This window comes from Jaculus jaculus, chromosome 19, assembly GCF_020740685.1.
Source record: "Jaculus jaculus isolate mJacJac1 chromosome 19, mJacJac1.mat.Y.cur, whole genome shotgun sequence".
Lineage (NCBI taxonomy): Eukaryota > Metazoa > Chordata > Mammalia > Rodentia > Dipodidae > Jaculus > Jaculus jaculus.
The window spans coordinates 17,501,945-17,519,606 of NC_059120.1; the positions used below are offsets into that span (position 1 = coordinate 17,501,945).

Genomic DNA, 17,662 nt, shown 5'->3' on the forward strand with positions numbered 1-17,662 from the left:
ACTCAAAGTGATTTACTAAAGTGGGAAATTTCCTCAATGATTTTCCACTGCTGCTGTGAGAGACATCAAGATATCAATGTGGTGTAGAATGGCTTACTATTCACATACATTCAGTACCCTTGGAAGGTGGTATCTCTCTGTCACAGGAGTACACTCCTGTCCCCCGTTGCTCTGGGTATGGCAAAGGTTTGGCTGGTGGAAATTGAAAGAAGCATGATCACACATGTTAGGTACCAGTGCATCATGTACCACTCTTCTTTCTGCCATGACAAGGGCAATGTTGCATATACAGGCTGCCCCACCAGCCTGAGTTCAGACTGGAGATGACATGAGACGGGGCCATGGACGGGCAGCATGAGATAAACAAAATGCATTGTCTATCACTGAGACTCTTTTAGACTACTGTGTTACTCAGTATAATCTAGCTTATCCTAAGTGATATATAGGTTATGAACTCTTGCTTATTATCCCATCTCTTTGCTAGAGCCTTACTAACTTTTTAGTAACTGTAAAACTGTTTTCCTCCTACTTTACAATATTTGCCTATATGTATGTGTGCACACGCATGCTTGTGTGCACACATACAACACATATATAGTGGGTTAACATTCACCCACTAGTGAGATCTTAGCTCAAGTGTTAAGTACTCAGGAAAGGATGCCTGATCTGAGTTTAAAGTAATCTGAACCAGGCACGGGTGGCACAGACATATAATCTTAGCAACTCAGCAGGATGAGACAAGAGGGTCACAAGTTTAAAGCCAACCTTAGCTACTCAGCAAGGTCCTATCTCCAGCTAAAATTTTGGTGTGATAGATCAGTGGTAGAACACTTGCGTAGCATGCACAAGGTTGTGGGATCAATCCCTACAACCCTTCCATATTAAAAAGTACAATATTATGTATTTACTTAACATTCCATATACAAAGTCTAATATCTACTTCTTTTACATTCCACTTCTGTTGGACTGATGCTAGGACTTCTGTTCATATTTGTGACATCTCAAGACTCATTCGTGAGTTCAATAAACATTTACTGATGCACAAATAGACTAGATTCACCTTTTCATTAAACCTGACATAAAATGGCAAGATCAGACATGCTTTAGTAACTCATTTCTCCGTAACAAGAGTTCTTTCTCTCTCAGAACAGCAGCCTTTTCTGATTCTTTGTACATTTGACAAGGCAATGAATGTTATCCTATCCCTAAAACATTTCCCCACTCTAGGCACACCAAATGCAATCAGCATTTCTGTTCTTTTCTTTTCTTTTTTTGGCTTTTCAAGGTAGGGTCTCACTCTAGCCCAGGAGACCTAGAGTTCACAATGGAGTCTCAGGGTGGCCTCAAACTCACAGTGATCCTCCTACCTCTGCCTCCCAAGTGCTGGGATTAAAGGCGTGTGCCACCACGCCCAGCCATTTCCAATTTCTTGTAGAAACATTCTGATTGTATATAAACTTGCATATGGTCTATTGGTGGTCTAATTGTAGTTTACTGGAAGATTTGAATTAGGTAGAGTCATATGGCTTCAGAAATGTCTGCTCTGGATATGGGGCAGAATTTCAGTGAGGGGCATGAGAACTGAAATAATATCCCCCAAACTACCTGTTACAGTGACTACAGTTGACTCAACTCTTCTGTGTTCTTGACTTTAAACAAACCTTTTTATCAAAAGTATTCTCACTGGGTGCCCCAGAGAATAATCTGCACAAGAGTTTTCAGAAGGAAGCAGAATGATGGCCAGCTAGTTTTCACAATGTCTTCCTGAACCCCGCCTCTTCTTTGTTATTAATTACCATTGTTACTTGAGTTTGTTCTCTGGGATGTGTGTAAGGACGATGAAGGATGACAGTTATTCCTTTTTTTAAGTACTAATGTTGAAACAACAAAACAAAAACAAGCACAAAAAAACCCTTTGGGAAATTCTCCATAATATTGTGGGACACGCTGGAATTTTCACTTTCTTAAACATGAAGATTAAAAGGAAAATACACAATGGAAGTCAATAAAAAGCCCAGCTTACAGAGTGTAAAGGTTTTTGGCCCTTTCCCTGGATATACAGTTGATTTCATCTGACTATTTGAAGCTATTTCAATAGCATAGAAAATGAAAAGCTACTATAATTTTCCCTTAACATTAGTTCTCATAAAAAGAAAAATAGAAGATAATACTCTCTATTTAGTTACTAATTGGAAGCCCTTAAGGTTCTACTTAAAGGCCTTTAAAATATCTGTGAAAAATTTCAAAAGATGCTCGCATAACTAATGATGCAAGCCAGTTGCTTTTAATGTCTTTAACCTCTTAAATACAAATTTAAATATTCTTGTTCTTTTAATTTTTAGTATAAATTAGACTACAACAAAGTGAACTTTACTTGGGATTCCCTAAAATCACTTGTAAGCAGGGGCTGAGGACGACTATCTGTATCAACCTGATATGCATTGCCAATTAGTGTGGGCAAATGTACACCAGCCTGATAAACACGACCCACGTCCTGTGACTGTTTTCTTCCCAAGTGAGTGTGACCGGGCGGTGGTACCTTTCAGCGTAAACTCACTTGCTGCTAAACGATCACATTCTCCAGAGGATCATGCGGTATTCCTGCTGGCTGCCCTTTCGTGTTGTACTCCAACCAATCTCATAATTTATGGAACTTTTAAAACTTCATATGTGTTTATGCTTACATGTGATGAAAATCATTACATTTGCTTTAGCACTAGGAATATATAAGACTTACAGTCTCCTATGGTAAATATTTGAAAGTGTATAATACTTTCACTTTACATAAAGATTCTATTTTAAAGTATGGTGTTGATTAAAACAAGGACAGGCGTCAACTGAGAGGCTTGGTTTCTGGGACATGGTCTTCAGCTCTGGTACTAAGCAATAATGTCAACGTTCTCCTCTTTAGCTAAATTGTGGCTTTTTTCTATTTGTAAGACATTTAGGTCTCTTCTAGTTATGATCCATAGTGCTGAAATGCGAACATTTTCTTTCATATCTAAGTTTGTTTTTGTTTTAAAAAAAAATGCTCATTGAAAAAAATTTTACTGCTCATTGTGGGGCTCAGTGATGGCTGAGTGGTTAAGATGTTTGCTTGCAAAGCCTAAGGACCGAGGTTCACTTCCCCAGTACCCACATAAAGGCAGATGCACCAAGTGGTGCATGCATCTGGAGTTCATTTGCAGTGGCTAGAGGCCCTGGCATACCATTCTCTCTCCCTCCTGACTCCCCACTCACAATCTCGCAAATAAATAAAAACAGTAATCATGTGTGTTTCTAAGTTCCTGTATAAGTAATTCTTAATTCAACCATTATTAACTATCTACTGTGTGCACATTGGTAATCCTAAATTCATTCTGGAGTTAAAAAATAAAACAGAAAATAGGCAAAACATACCAGTATGAATTCAGCGCTCCTAAATTAGATATTCAAAATCATTAATTTTGTTACATATATTTTACTACAATAAAAATTATATACATCACACATTAGTGTTTCTCCAACACTTTGTACCTACCACTTAAAATCGCATTATACTTGTTTTGGACACAAGCCTGTTTCCCCAAAGAACTCCCCACTCACTTGTTATGGACTCTTTCTTAATCTTAGCTGTAACGCCAGGGTTTAACGCTCCCTGGCTCTTAGTCACTGGGGAAGGTAATTATATATCTGGCTTTCTCCAAGTGTTGTTAGTTTATGTATTTTAATTATCATTTTCAACCAAGGCAATTCATTAAACATATAAATACTTGTAAGTCTTTGGAAGCACACACCAGAAAAATTCTTTGTCAATATGTCATGAGGTGACATGCAGAAAATGTAGTTACCGAAGAGCAGGGCTTCCATAATTGTTGAAATTATAAGTAAGACTTAAGAAGACACAAATGATGCTGGGCGTAGTGGTGCTGTGAGTTGGAGGCCACTCTGAGACTACATAGTGAACTCCAGGTCAGCCTGGGCTAGAGCGCCTTACCTTGAAAAACCAAAAAAAAAAAAAAAAAGAAAGAAAAGAAAACACAAATGGTAAGCTACCTCCTAGCTATTGTAAAATATATATACCTTAATTAAAAATTAATTAAAATTTATTTTAAAATAAATTTAGAATTAATGTACTTCCAGAGTAGCTTCCTCCAAATTAACATATTGTTTAACTCCTAAAACTTTTACTACTTTCTCCAGGTAGCTTTGAACAAGCCACTGTATTTCAGCTTGAAAATAACAAGTAAGGCATATATGCCTAGTCTGTACATTCCTTAAGATAAAACAAAAGCTACTGGTTAGATACTTTGTTCATATGCCTGTGTGTCATTCCTTAAAAACCCAAACTTCCACAAGTGAGCTATATGACAAAATAGTTAGTTTTCATAGGTGCCAAAAGGAAAAATTGCCACCTCCCCTCTTTCTCAACGCTGAGACTGCCCCATCTCCTTCCATGAAATTCAGTTAAAAACAATTCAAGGGTTAGAGAGATGGCTTAGCAGTTAAGCCACAGGGCCCAGTTTCAATTCCCCAGGACCCACATAAGCCAGATGCGCAAGGTGAGGCAAGTACGTAAGGTCGCACACGTGCATAGTCTGGAGTTCCATTACAGTGGCTGGAGGCCCCGAGTGCCAATTCTCTCTCTCTCTTTGGCACATTTTAAAAAAAAAGGGCCAGTTGGTTGGGCTTACCTCAAAATATAAACCAATAAATGTTTAAAAAATACAATTCAAGAAGCAAGCTAAGGGCTGGGAAGATGATTCAGCGGTGAGAGGTGCTTGCTGGCAAAGCCTGAGGGCCAGGATTCCATTCCCCAACGCCCATGTAATGCCAGATGCACAAAGTGGTGCCTGCATCAGGAGTTCGTTGACAGTGATAAGTGGTAAGTCAGTTATCCCTGTCAAGTATATGAAATTATACAGATAAAATACACGCATACGTATACGCAATACGTATGCATGAGCTAATTCAGCTGTAAGCTGAGTAGTGTCCCAACCCACGCCACAGTAAGTAGCGTAGTGCTCGAGGAAAAGATACTTTCTGGAAGGTTCTGCAAAGCTGAGCCAAGGCTCTACAAACCTCACTAGCTTAGCCAGCTGAGCATCTTTACTGGTGGCGAAGGCTGCTGGCGAGGAGGCCGGTCAGTGGTCAGCGGCCGGGGAAGGGTGGCCAGGGTGAGTGTGTGAGGTCCGCGTCCCCGACGCTCACCCAGGCCCAGCCTCCAGCGGGCCACAGCGGCCGCGAAGAAGTCACGTCCTCCGCGGGCGCGAACCTAGCGTTCACGCCGGGCTCCGTTCAACGCGGCGGGAGCGTGGGGCGTGGCCTCCCGGCTCTTCCCGCCGGGCGGGGAGGACTGGGGCGCCAAGCCTTTCCCCTCATTTTCACCCCCCGCCGGCGACCAATGGCTAGCCGAGCCGGCTCGGGGAGAAGCCACGCCCCCTCGGCCCTCTCCCGCCCCCTGCAGGCTCTCTCCACCTCCCACAGCCCCGCCCGGCCGGAGGCGCCCGTCACGTGTTCCTGCGGCCGCCAAGCGCGGACGCTTTTACGACGCGGTGACAGCCAAATGGTGCGACAGGCGGAGCTGCCGCCGCGGCCGGTGCGCCCCGCACGGAGAGCTTCGAGGCGGCTCCTGGCGTCGCCCTGAGGGAGCGACTGCCGGGCGGGGGAGGGAAGCGAGCAGCGGAGTCCGGCGCGGGCTGGCGGGCGGGCGGGCGGCGGCGGCGGCGGCGGCGGCGGGGGGGGTGGGAGCCGCTCCGAGCACCCTCGCTCCCCGCCGCTCTCCATGAGCCCGGCCGACTGAGCCGCGCCTCCGCCTCCATGAGTCCTCCCTAGAAGTGGTGTTTCCCCCCACCACCACCACCCTTTTTTCTCTTTTCTTTTTCTTCCTGCTCCTTTGCTCCGCCGCCCCGGGTCGCCCGTGCCGCGTCTTTCGGTCGCCCAGGGCCCCTGGCTGCGGTGCCCGGCCCACAGAGCAGCGCCATGGCGTCCCAGCCCGAGCGGGGGGAGATCCTGCTCACCGAGCTGCAGGTAAGGCCGCGGCCTGGGGCGGGCGGGCCCGGCGCTGGGGTACCGAGCCAGCCCGCAGCGCCCCGGGACACCCCGCGCCGGCCCTCGGCGTCGCCGGCCCCCGCGGACTGACGGACGGACGGACGGACGGGTCGCCGCGCCCCTGGCCCGCTAAGTGCGGAAACTCGGGAGATGTCACTCCCGGAGCCAGAGCCTGTCTCCCCGCCCCGAGCCTCGGCCTGCCGCGCTTTATTTGATCCCACCTACCAGCGGGAACCCCCCCCCCTCCCCGGCTCCCCCGAATCCCTGCCAGCCAGCCGGTGTCACCGCCGCCCCCTCCCCGGCCCGCCCGGGCCCGGCTCCGCCTCTCGCTCTCCCCCACCCCCAACAGCGCTCCGAAACTCCTTTGAATGACTCCCAGGCTGTGGGCTCGGCCCTCCCCTTCCCCGCGGGCTCCGGCTCGGCACAAAGAGCGCCCCCCGTAACTTCCAGACCCCGAAAGCAGTCTGTCTTCGCTTTCCCCAAGTCCTCTTCAGGTGGCTGTAACGTACGAGCCACCTCCTGTGCCTTGCTTGCTTTTCTTTTTCAAACTCATCGGTAGACGGGACTGTCCCTGCCCGGATCCGTAAGTTCGCTTGCTGAGGATTCGCAGACTTCTCTTGTTTTCCCTCCCATTTGAACCTTGGAGAAATCGCTGCCGCGTTGTTTACACTTGAGGGCAGTTCATTAAGTGAGAACGTTGGGCCGCACATGTCGGCCGAAGATAACAAAACAGATCCTGTAATTAGTTAAGGCCATGTCGAGCGGCAGTGTTATTCTTTCCTGTTTCCAGCTGAGTATTTGATGATGTAAGCACGAATTTTGTTTTTCAACCTCTGTGATGTGGAAGGAGATTTTGAGCTACCCTGGTGGAGTTAACTTTATGACTTCGGAGTGTTCTAGGCGTACTTACATCTGAACTCAAATTTCACGTTGTTTTTGCTGAAACTTAGTCGGGTGTGCTTTAAATACACTCATTTCTGACTACTCAAAAAATGGGAGTTAAGAAATGAAAAAAAGTCGCTTAACCAACTTGAAGGTGCAGACTTAAGGCATATCCTCTAGACTACTTACTGTAACTACGTTTTAAATTTCTTGTTGAAATGCATTTTGGGGGGCAATCAGATGTAAACTTGAAGGCATTGTTATATTTGGTATATACCATAAAAATAAAAGCTATCAGCAGAGTACACTAACATATCCTGTTGCACATTTGGAAATTGGAAGTGCAAAACTGAATGTCCTATCATTTGAAGATGTTGCTAAATGGTGTAACTATAATTAGCCTTTTATAAGCAGTTCTTTCAGCACACACTTGCTAAATGAATGGAATTCCTTTTTTAATTTACATGTTTCTAAAACAAGATGGTCTGAGACTTTTGGAAGTACTTTCATGGCCTTGTTTTAAAAAATGAAAAGTGCACATTGATTTTGATTAAGATAAAGCCATTAAAATGATAGGTTCACTTTGAGTAGAATTATAAAGTGCATGGCATCCTTGTATTTTATAGAAAGTTGGCACAAAAGATTTTGGCACTAGAACTGAAGACATCTGTATGTTTATTAAAGTTTAACATTTAGAATTTTTTAGCTAATAAAATCAATTTTGGCAATAACAAGGAAGCATATTATAGATGAAGAAACTTTAAATATGACAGTTTAAAAACTGGAAACAAAGCGGGAAAACACTTCATCTATTTAGGCTTTAAAATAAACTAAAATTAATTCCCTGTAGATAAATAATAGTTCTTATTAAGTGTTACTTTAAAGACCTTAATGTTGTCATGTATATCAAGGGCATTATTTCTTGTTTTATTGGGCTCTCAGTTCTAATAAAAGTTACTGCATTTAAAGTTTATTATGTTTATTAAAATATTTGACTGTATTATTTATATCAACACTTAAGATGAATAGTCATAAAATTTGGTTTATTACCTATATCCATGCACTCAACTGTTACTTCATTTGGTCGCGACATTACTATATGTTGACCCAATATTTATCAAAACTTTTGTTTTGAGAATCAGTTTTTTGTAGCTTCCAAATCATTTGAATTTTAGACTGAAACTAGATTATTGTGAATTTCTTTGCTTATATTTCAAGCAGATGTTTTTTCAAGTATTTAAATAGTTACATAGCCAAGTTTTAAAATGTATTTAATAGGGGCTGGAGAGATGGCTTAGCGGTTAAGATGCTTGCTTGTGAAGCCTAAGAATCCAGATTCAATTCCTCAGTACACACATAAGCCAGATGCACAAGGTGGCATATGTATGTGCAATTTTTTGCAGTGCCTAGAGAATGGCATATCCATTCTATTTCCCCTCTGTCTCCCTCAAATAAAGAAAGAAATTTAAGAATGTGTTTAATACTTAAATATGTTACTTTATCTAAGCTCAAGAATACTGCTTCACTACAAAATTACCTATTAACTTTAATGAAACATTTGTTTAGAAAGTGTCCAAATTGTTATTTCGGCTGTTTATCTCAATTTTTTTTTTTTTTTTTTGAGGTCGGGTCTCACTCTGGTCCAGGCTGACCTGGAATTAACTCTGTATATCTCATTTTTAAAAACATTTTATTTATTTGCATGCAGAAAGAGACAGGAGAGAGAGAGAGAGAATGGGCACACCAGGGCTTCTAGTCCCTGCATATGAACTCCAGGTGCATGTGCCACCCCATGCATCTGCCTTTACATGGGTACTGGGGAATCAAACCCGAGTCATTAGGCTTTGCATGCAAGCACCTTAACCACTGAGCACCTCTCTAGCATCTCATTTTTTTTAACAAGGGAAAAATCAAAATGCAACTTTCATTTAATATTTTATCTGTATGCAGTTCTTTTACATTTTTAGAAAGATAATAGCAATATATAACCCAACTAGTAAGTGTTTACACAGTTGTAGTGCAGCAGCGGTTTCCTTGAACTGTCTGTATTTCAGAATTTTAGAAATCATGGAATTGTCATTTCAAGGGATTTGTTCTTTACTTGCCAGATTAATCTACCACTTTTAGTATTAGAGCACATACAGGCACTTAAGGAATCTGTAACTGTCCAAACTCAGAACCAAACCAACTTCTCCTGAAACTCTGTAAGCTAGTTGGTAACCTCAGACTCAGCATCAAGCACCAATAGCTCCCTGGACCAAGGCCCCTCCATCACCACGACCCAGGCCAGTGCTTATTCTTCTTTATAATTTATTTTTTAATCCTGTTGCAGTATTTGGAATACTTTGCTAGAGCTGGAGTTAGCTTACTTGTTAACAACGTTTGCTTGTAAAGGTCATAGAAAAGCAAGACTGAAAATCTAAAACTACAATATTATGTCTTGCTAATTACTGTAACATGCCTGCAAATAATGTTTCTAACTCTTGCTAATAATATAGAGGGTTCTGAAACAAGGGAGCATTAGGAGTACACACAAACTCTAATGACCACTGACTTTAAAAAGTGTAAGGAAGGATATTTGTTATAAGGACAACAAAAATAGGCCATCTAAAATTTAAGTTAGCAATTTCTTTCTTTCTTTCCCCTCTCTCTCTCTCTCTCTCTCTCTCTCTCTCTCTCTCTCTCTCTTTCTTTCTTTCTTTCTTTTTTTTAGGTAGGGTCTCACTCTAGCCTAGGCTGACCTGGAGCTCACTCTGTAGTCCCAGGCTGGCCTTGAACTGACATTGATCCACTGCCTCTGTCTCCCAAGTGCTGGGATTAAAGGTGTGCGGCACTGTGCCTGGCTAAGTTAGCGATTTCTAATTTTTATATTATAACTAATTCTATCCTAATTTCTTAATTTTTTGTTTCATTTGAAGCATTGTAGGAAACATTTCATGAAGCCAAAGCCAATTTTATTTACAAGGAAACCATATGTTTCATGTTACACCATTCTTTAAGTTGTGCCTTTCTTTGGGCCCATTAATTGTATATTTCAGCATTGTGTGAAATTTCTAAAAAATGCCCAAAATTTAGTTAACCAGAGATAACTTTAATACAAACTTTATGCTACTTATAGAAACCCACCAGAACAGGAAAAAATGATTTCTGTATTTCATTTGATAATCTATAGCTGTGCTTTATTACAAATAAAGTGCAATGTTCCACAAATTAAAAATAATACCTTTTCATAGGGTTCCTTCACTTAATAATTGCTGTTTCGGATGAAAGCTATCAAGTTTGTCAAAAATCTCCCCCAAGATATATATTTACTATTTATTTATTTTGAGACAAGCTCAACAGACTGCCTTTTTTATGCAAGAGAGAGAGGGAATTGGCATCCCACGGCCTCCAGCCACTGCAGTCAAACTCCAGACATGTGTATCCCCTTGTGCGCATGTGCAGCCTTGCACACTTGCATCACTGTGTGTCTGGCTTACATGGGACCTGGAGAGTCGACTATGAGTCCTTAGGCTTCACAGGCAAGTGCCTTAACTGCTAAACCATCTCTCCAGCCCAGATTTCTCATTTATTGATTGATTGTGACTTGGATAAACTTTGCTGTAATTTTTAAAATTTGTATATATCTCTGTTTGACACTTAGTAGGTGCTCAATATGTTTAGTAGGTGCTCAATATGTTTTGTAAGAAAGCTCTAGCATCTAGAATGAGGAGTGTCTTGATTGTTTTATAAAAGAAGTTCATTACAATTATTGACATTGAAGTTGCAGCCAGGGTGCTTTGTATCCGTGTACATCTGTGCATTCAATCAAGTACAGATTAAAATCCCTTTAAAAAATAATTATTTCTCAGTCCAGGGAGATGGCTCAATGGTTAAAGGTACTGGTAACTTGCTGGCCCAGGTTCAATTTTGCAAGTACCCAGATGTACAAAGTGGTACATGTGTGCTGAGCTCATTTCTCTCTCTCCCTCCCTTCTTCCCACTCTCTTTACAAGTAAATAAAAATGTTTTAAACCGGGTGTTTGTGGTGTTGCACACCTTTAATCCCAGAACTTGGGAGGCAGAGGTAGGAGGATAGTTGTGAGTTTAAGGCTACCCTGAGAATACATAGAGAATTCCAGGTCAGCCTGGGCTAGAGTGAAACTCGACCTCACAAAACCAAAAAAAAAAAAAAAAAAAAAAAAAATTAAATAAAAAGGTATATGCTTAGCACATGAGAACAGTTTTTCAATAACTATTCACAGACTTTTTGCATTGTGCTAGATGATGTGCTTGGGTTCCAGAGCTCTTTGGATGTTCAGGTCCCCTATGTAAAATGAGGAAGCGAAGTGTCTGTACAGGACCTACACACATCCTTCTGTATGTTTTAAATCTTATTTAGATTATTTATAATATTCAGTATGTCTATACCAAAGTGCTCGGTTATAAAGACGAGCTGATAGACAAGAATTCTACAGACATCGCTACTGGAATATATCTTTTGAAAAGATTTGACAGTGAGTCTAGTGGTTAAAGCTTTACTGCCTTGTGGAAAGCAGTTAAAACAGAAGTGGTGTTTATTTTTGGTTACAGAAAGCTTACCACCATGTACATATGCAAACTATCAGATATTTTATGCATTAATCTTGTTTTCTTTTCTCTATAATCGCCATTTTAGGGATTTTCTAAGGGGATGATTATTTTGCTTGTTTGAGAGCTTTCATTGAGCAAATTACAACGTTTTTCTTTTATTAAACCTAAGGAATATTGCACTGAATCATTATCTGATACGATAAATAGTCAGGGACCACTACTTTGCCCTCCTCCAAAAATACACATCATTCGCCTTCATCTTTTGGCCCCTAACCTCCTTGTTAGTCCAAGTAAGTTATCATTATGAATCCTGTGGTCAGTCCCTTCCTTACATGTTGTTTGATTAGGTATATAATCCTGAAAGATCTTTTATTTAGTTGTTTTTCTACACTTGTGTTGAATATAATATTTCTGAACTTGATTTTTCACCTAATTTAGCTAAGACTTTGTGTTTGTTACTGTAGTCATTCAGTTTAAATGCTGCAGATTTCAGTGCATACACACTTCACATTGTTGGGCATTCAGTTCTTTTTTTTGTTTTTGTGGTTATGAGCAAAGGTACTGTGGACATTGTGTGTTTCTTATGTATGCTTGTTAAATCCCATGGATGGTAAATGTGGAAGTCTGGCTGCTGCTTCCAAGGGGATATGAATGCTTTGCATTTTTAAGAGGCAATGCTGAACTTTAGTGGCCTTGCATGTGTGTGTATTCATGCCAGCAGTGTATAATTAATTAAAGATCTTTTCCATTATCCATTCTCTTCAGCACTTAACACTGTCTTCCTCAGAAGGCATTGCCTTATTGTGGTCTTGATGACATTTTCCTGATTACCACTGATACAGAATATTTCTTTTTCTTAGCTGGATTTTTATATATTTTCCTCATTTGAATTCTTTTTCTTGTCACTTGCCTACTTTCCTGTTTTCTATTGATTTGTAAGCGTTCTTTATATCCTCTAGGCTAATTTTCTATATATTGTGAAAATTGTGAATGTCGTCTTTCAGTTCCTGAATTACTGTCTTCATTTTGAGGTGGTTTTGTAGGAGGGATAGTAAAAGGGTAAAGTTATAATTTATGTCTATTTTTGTTAATTTCTCAAATGAAAAACTGTCCGTAGTCATATAAAGTAATGCATACCTCACATATGTTAGGCATTTAAATGTTAGTTGACCCAGAGAGTAAATTTAGAAGCAAGTAAATAATGAAGATTGTGAATAGTTTATCAACTATTCATTTTCCCATGACATAGCTATTTGCTACAAATGACTTAATATCATTCTTTATTATTAATATTTTGTCCATTTGTTTGAAGGATAGGATAGTGTATTCCAAGTGTAGGGTTGAGTCAGTTACTGAGTTTTTGCCTAGTTTGGTAATTTAGTTCTAGTTGATCAGATTTAATACTGGATATAGGTAAAACATTCTTTCATAGTTTACTAGTATTTACAAACCTAGAATCCTAAGCTCAGTGTTTGTGCTTGTTATAAATATCTTTAAATGAAAAAAAATTCTTAATTTTTAGCAAAGCCAAATTTGCCCATGTTTTATTGAAATTTTCTTTGTACACTTTATTTAACAATTGTTTCTTAGTCTCAGTTCCTGGCTCTAAAAGACATATAGTTGCTTACGTTTTCTACTGAGATTGTTTGTTTGTTTTTGAGACCAAGTCTCTAGGTAGCCTAGGATAACCAATCACAGTCACCCTCTCTTAACTTCCCAGGTGTTGTCACAGGCATGCACTATATTACTCTTGCCTTCTACTAGGAGGCTTGGTGGTTTAATTGCTTTCTTTACATTGAAGTCCGTGTGATCTGAATTTTTTTTGTTTTATTTTTATTTATTTATTTGAAAGCGATGGGCACATAGAGAAAGAGAGAGAATGGGCACGCCAGGGCCTCCAGCCACTGCAAACGAACTCCAGACATGTGCGCCCCCTTGTGCATCTGGCTAACCTGGGTCCTGGAGAATCAAGCCTCGAACCCAGGTCCTTAGGCTTCACAGGCAAGTGCTTAACTGCTAAGCCATCTCTCCAGCCTGATCTGAATTTTTAATATGCTTTCTTTTTAGAGCACTTTTAGGTTCATAACACATTGAAGAAGGTGCAGAGCTTTCTTAAAACCTCCTTCCCCTCTCCTCACATCCCTGATTAACATCCTCCTTTAGAATGAATGGTATGTTTATTACAATTGATTAACCTGCATTGCTATGTTGTTATCATGTAGAGTCCAGAGTCTGCTGTAGTAGAGTACCGTGGTATAGAACATTGAGTTGGCCCGCATTGTGTATTCAATGATCTTATGCAAATAAATGCATGCTGATGACGTGTGCTCAGCATGAGAGTATTTAGAGAATGTAGTATGCTCAGAATCCTCTGTATTTCACCTATTCATCTCTTACATCTCCTGAGCATTTACTGTTTCCATAGTTTCTCTTTTTCTAGCATGTCATGTACTTGTAATCTCACATTGTCCAGCCTTTCAAATCTGCGCCTGCCTGAGTGCTAGGATTTCGGGCATGTCTCACCCCACCTAGCTTGTGTGGTGCTGGGAACTGAGCCTAGTGCATCTTGTTATGCTAGATAAGCAGTCTACTGGTTGAACTACATCCCCAGTCCTATAAGCTTTGTTGCAGTTTTGTTCTGAAATTTGGCTGTTCTTAATTTGGTAGTGTCTTATTTGAACTGAATCAATTTTTTTTTGTTTGTTTGTTTTTCGAGGTAGGGTCTCACTCTAGTCCAGTCTGACTTGGAATTAACTCTGTCATCTCAGGGTGGCCTTGAACTCATGGCAGTCCTCCTACCTCTGCCTCTGGAGTGCTGGGATTAAAGGCGTGTGCCACCACGCCTGGCCAATTTTTTTTAATATGGAGTAAAGGTTTGAGTTTTTTCAATGTTTAAAACTTGAAATATGCATCAAACTTTCTAATATAAATTTAAAATGAATAACTTTCAATTTTTATGACAAAATAATCTTTAAGCAACTTTATTTGATTCATTTTTGCAAGTTAAAGTTGGGATTATGTCAGATTGATTAAGAAGTGTACCAAAATTATCCTAACCTAGTTTATTAGTAGATTACTATTGTGTTATTTTTGTATTTTATTTCCTTTTAAAAAATATTTTATTTATTTATTTACTTATTTATTTGACAGAGAAAGAGGGAGAGAAAGAGAATGGGCTAGCCAGGACCTCCAGTCACTGCAGACAAACTCCATATGTGTGCATCCCTTGTGCATCTAGCTAACGTGGGTCCTAGGGAATCAAACCTGGGTCCTTTGGCTTTGCAGGCAAACACCTTATAATCGCTAAGCCATCCCACCAGCCCTTATTCCTTTACTTCTTGAAACTTTGTGTCAATAAAGGTGATCCTTAACTTACTGTTGACTCTAACCACATTCCCCAGTTACAGTTAAATTTAAAATTTTCTCTAAGTCATCAAATCACTCCAGGTTTTTTGCAATCAAGAAATCAGTAGCTGGCTAGTCCACTGAACAGTACGTGATACTCAGCAATGTGTTTCTTCAAGTTTCCTTTTCTCTAAACTTTTCTTGAGATTCTTAGTTTGTGCTTATATGTTCCTGTGTTGTGCACACGTGCCTGGAGTCCCAAGGATGAGGTTGGGTGTACCTTCTAAGGAAAACTAGCCACCTTTTCTTTTGAGACAGGGTCTAGTTGTTCTGAAGCTCACCAGCTAGTCTGGATTGGCTGATCAGTGGGCGCCAGGGATCTGCCTGTCTCTGCCACACCTGCCATTCTTATGTGGGTACTAATGATTGATCTCAGTTCCTTGTGCTTAAGAGCAAGCTTCACTGACCAAGCCATCTCCTCAGCCCCCTTTTTAAGATTTTAGTCTTCTGTCCCTTTTGTCCTAACCACATCTTAAGGAAAAGTTGTTTCGCGCTGCTGTGGCTGTATTTTACTGGACTTTTGCATTCTCTGTAGTATTGTGTTTAATCTTTGCAGCAGGAGGCTTTCATTCTCCCTGGGCTTTTTGCCTAAAATTAAGTTCACATTTCATGTTACTGTTACACTTTCCAATACCTTGACCCCTCAAGTATCTTTCATTATCACTCTCTATATTTTTATAAAGAGATTTTACATACTATTAATATAGTGGGGGGGGGATTCTAGTTTCATTAGTGAGCTTCTGGGTAACTCTCCTACCTCTGACAAGAAGACACTACAAAAGCCCAGTACAGCTTCCAGCTTCTGTGTGAGGTGTGGGGTATGAACTCAGGTACTCAGTTGTGTGGCAGACACTTTTTGCACTGACCTCTCTCTCCAGCCCTACACACTCTTAAAATCATTTCTTAGCTAACTTTATCTTCATTTTTCATCTAACATCCAAATGTGACTTCTGTCTCAGGTTATACATTAAAATGATTCTCTTAAGGACATCAGTGGCCTCCTGGTACTTCTAATCCTTAGAAACAATGAATACTGCTTCAGCTTCCTGAAACTTCTGTGCTTAAATTAGACTTTGAGGATCCTGTACAATGCTAAATTACATGTGTGTGTAGTTACATATGTATGAGTGTATTTATATATGTACAAATGCATAAGGATATTATAATGATATTATACATATGTAAATATATAAGTACATGTATTTATATACACATACACACAGGCATGCATAATATGTAGATAGATGAAGGTAGGGACAGATTTATATATGCTTCTATTTGTTTTGTATATATGCCTTTATTTGCTGCTACTGCTTTCTTTTAACTCCTTCTGTAGTTTAAATTATCCACCTGTTTCTAGCTTACTTCCCCTGTAATTTATCCTTTGAAATAATTAACTGCCGGAATCTGATTATTCACTGAAGCCTTTTTTGTCAGAGTTACAGGGACTGGAACCCTACTTAAATCAGCTTAAGCAAAAATAGGATTTATTGGAAAGCTACAGGGATATCTCATATAATCAAAGGATAAGCTGTAGAGCCAGATCCCATGAGTACTAAACAGGAAATTGGATATTTGCCTGTCCTCCTTCCTCCTCTTTCTTAGATTGTGTGTTTTCTTATTTTATTAGCCTTACAAATCAAATGCCCACGAGCCCATGGATAACTTGCTGGCTTACTCTATGTCACAATTCCAAACATTGAATGAGACTCTGGTTGCCTTACTGAGTCATGGAACATGCACCCTGCTTCATTTCACAGTGGCATTGGGGGAACGAGAGTCTCTTAATACCAGGGTTAAGATAAATAGGCAAATTTTCTGAAAATGGAGTTAGTGCTTAAAACTCCTTCAGGAACTTTTGTTGATTATAGATAATAAACTAAGATGTTCCATCATCAGGCCTCTAGAAGCCTGAAATTGGGGCATACTATACTACTTGGGAGTTTTTTGAACTACACGTTTTTGTTAACCTCTGTATTTTTGCATATGTTGTTTCCAGTTTCAAGGATATTAACTTTGTTTGGCTGCCTGGACTGTAGTTGATAAATTGGACAATCCTAAAACTCTGCTAAGAAAATAATACTCATGTATAATCAAAAAAGTTAAGATCCCATGATTGCATCCGTGTGTGTGTGTGTCTGTCTGTGTGTATGCACATAGACACACATAATTTCTTTTTTTAATGACAAGGTATGTATGTAGCCCAGGCTGACCTCAAGTTCACAGTCCTCTTCCCTTAGCTTTCCAAGTACTGAGATTACTAGTGTGCAGCACCATATCCAGGTTGAGGTCTAATTATGATAAATGAGTACAACTAGAGCATTTGCAAACCAGTCATTTCCCATTTTGAGGCTCCTAGTATTGAATGTATCACATATCACTTACTATAGTAATCATCAAAAAATTTATGCCTCTATCATTTATATGATAGGGACTAGGTTTTTTGTCCCTAGCACCTAACATATAGCTTTTGCTTGAAAAACGCTTCAGTAGATAAATAAGTGATGTGATTATTTTTCTTTTCTGACCATTGTACCATACTTTTCTTTTCTAATGGCTATCATTCCTTCCTTGATTGTGATGAAATTTAATCACTTTTTAGAATTTTTTTGTTTTTTGAGGTAAGGTCTCTCTCTAGCCCAGGCTGACCTGGAATCTACAATGTAGTCTCAGGTGGCCTTGAACTCTCATGATCCTCCCGCCTCTGCCTCCTGAGTGCTGGGATTAAAAGCATGCCACCTCCACCTGTCACAGTTTGATCACCTTTGTTATT

At 40.2% G+C, this 17,662-nt stretch overlaps 1 protein-coding gene and 1 long non-coding RNA gene across 4 annotated transcripts in view; one reads left to right on the forward strand and one right to left on the reverse strand.

Annotated features, from left to right (window-relative positions):
* Positions 1-5,229, reverse strand: part of LOC123455946 — a 135,408-nt gene extending 130,179 nt beyond the window's left edge. For both annotated transcript variants that reach the window (XR_006634239.1, XR_006634240.1), the window contains exon 1: positions 5,062-5,229. This is a non-coding gene — a long non-coding RNA (uncharacterized LOC123455946). The remainder of the gene's footprint in view (positions 1-5,061) is intronic.
* Positions 5,230-5,727: 498 nt separating this feature from the next.
* The window catches only part of Pkn2 (protein kinase N2), a 129,877-nt gene continuing 117,942 nt past the window's right edge, over positions 5,728-17,662 (forward strand). For both annotated transcript variants that reach the window (XM_045138196.1, XM_004653665.2), the window contains exon 1: positions 5,728-6,009. In XM_045138196.1, the coding sequence (XP_044994131.1) occupies positions 5,962-6,009 (48 nt within the window). In that variant the 5' untranslated portion in view covers positions 5,728-5,961. The remainder of the gene's footprint in view (positions 6,010-17,662) is intronic.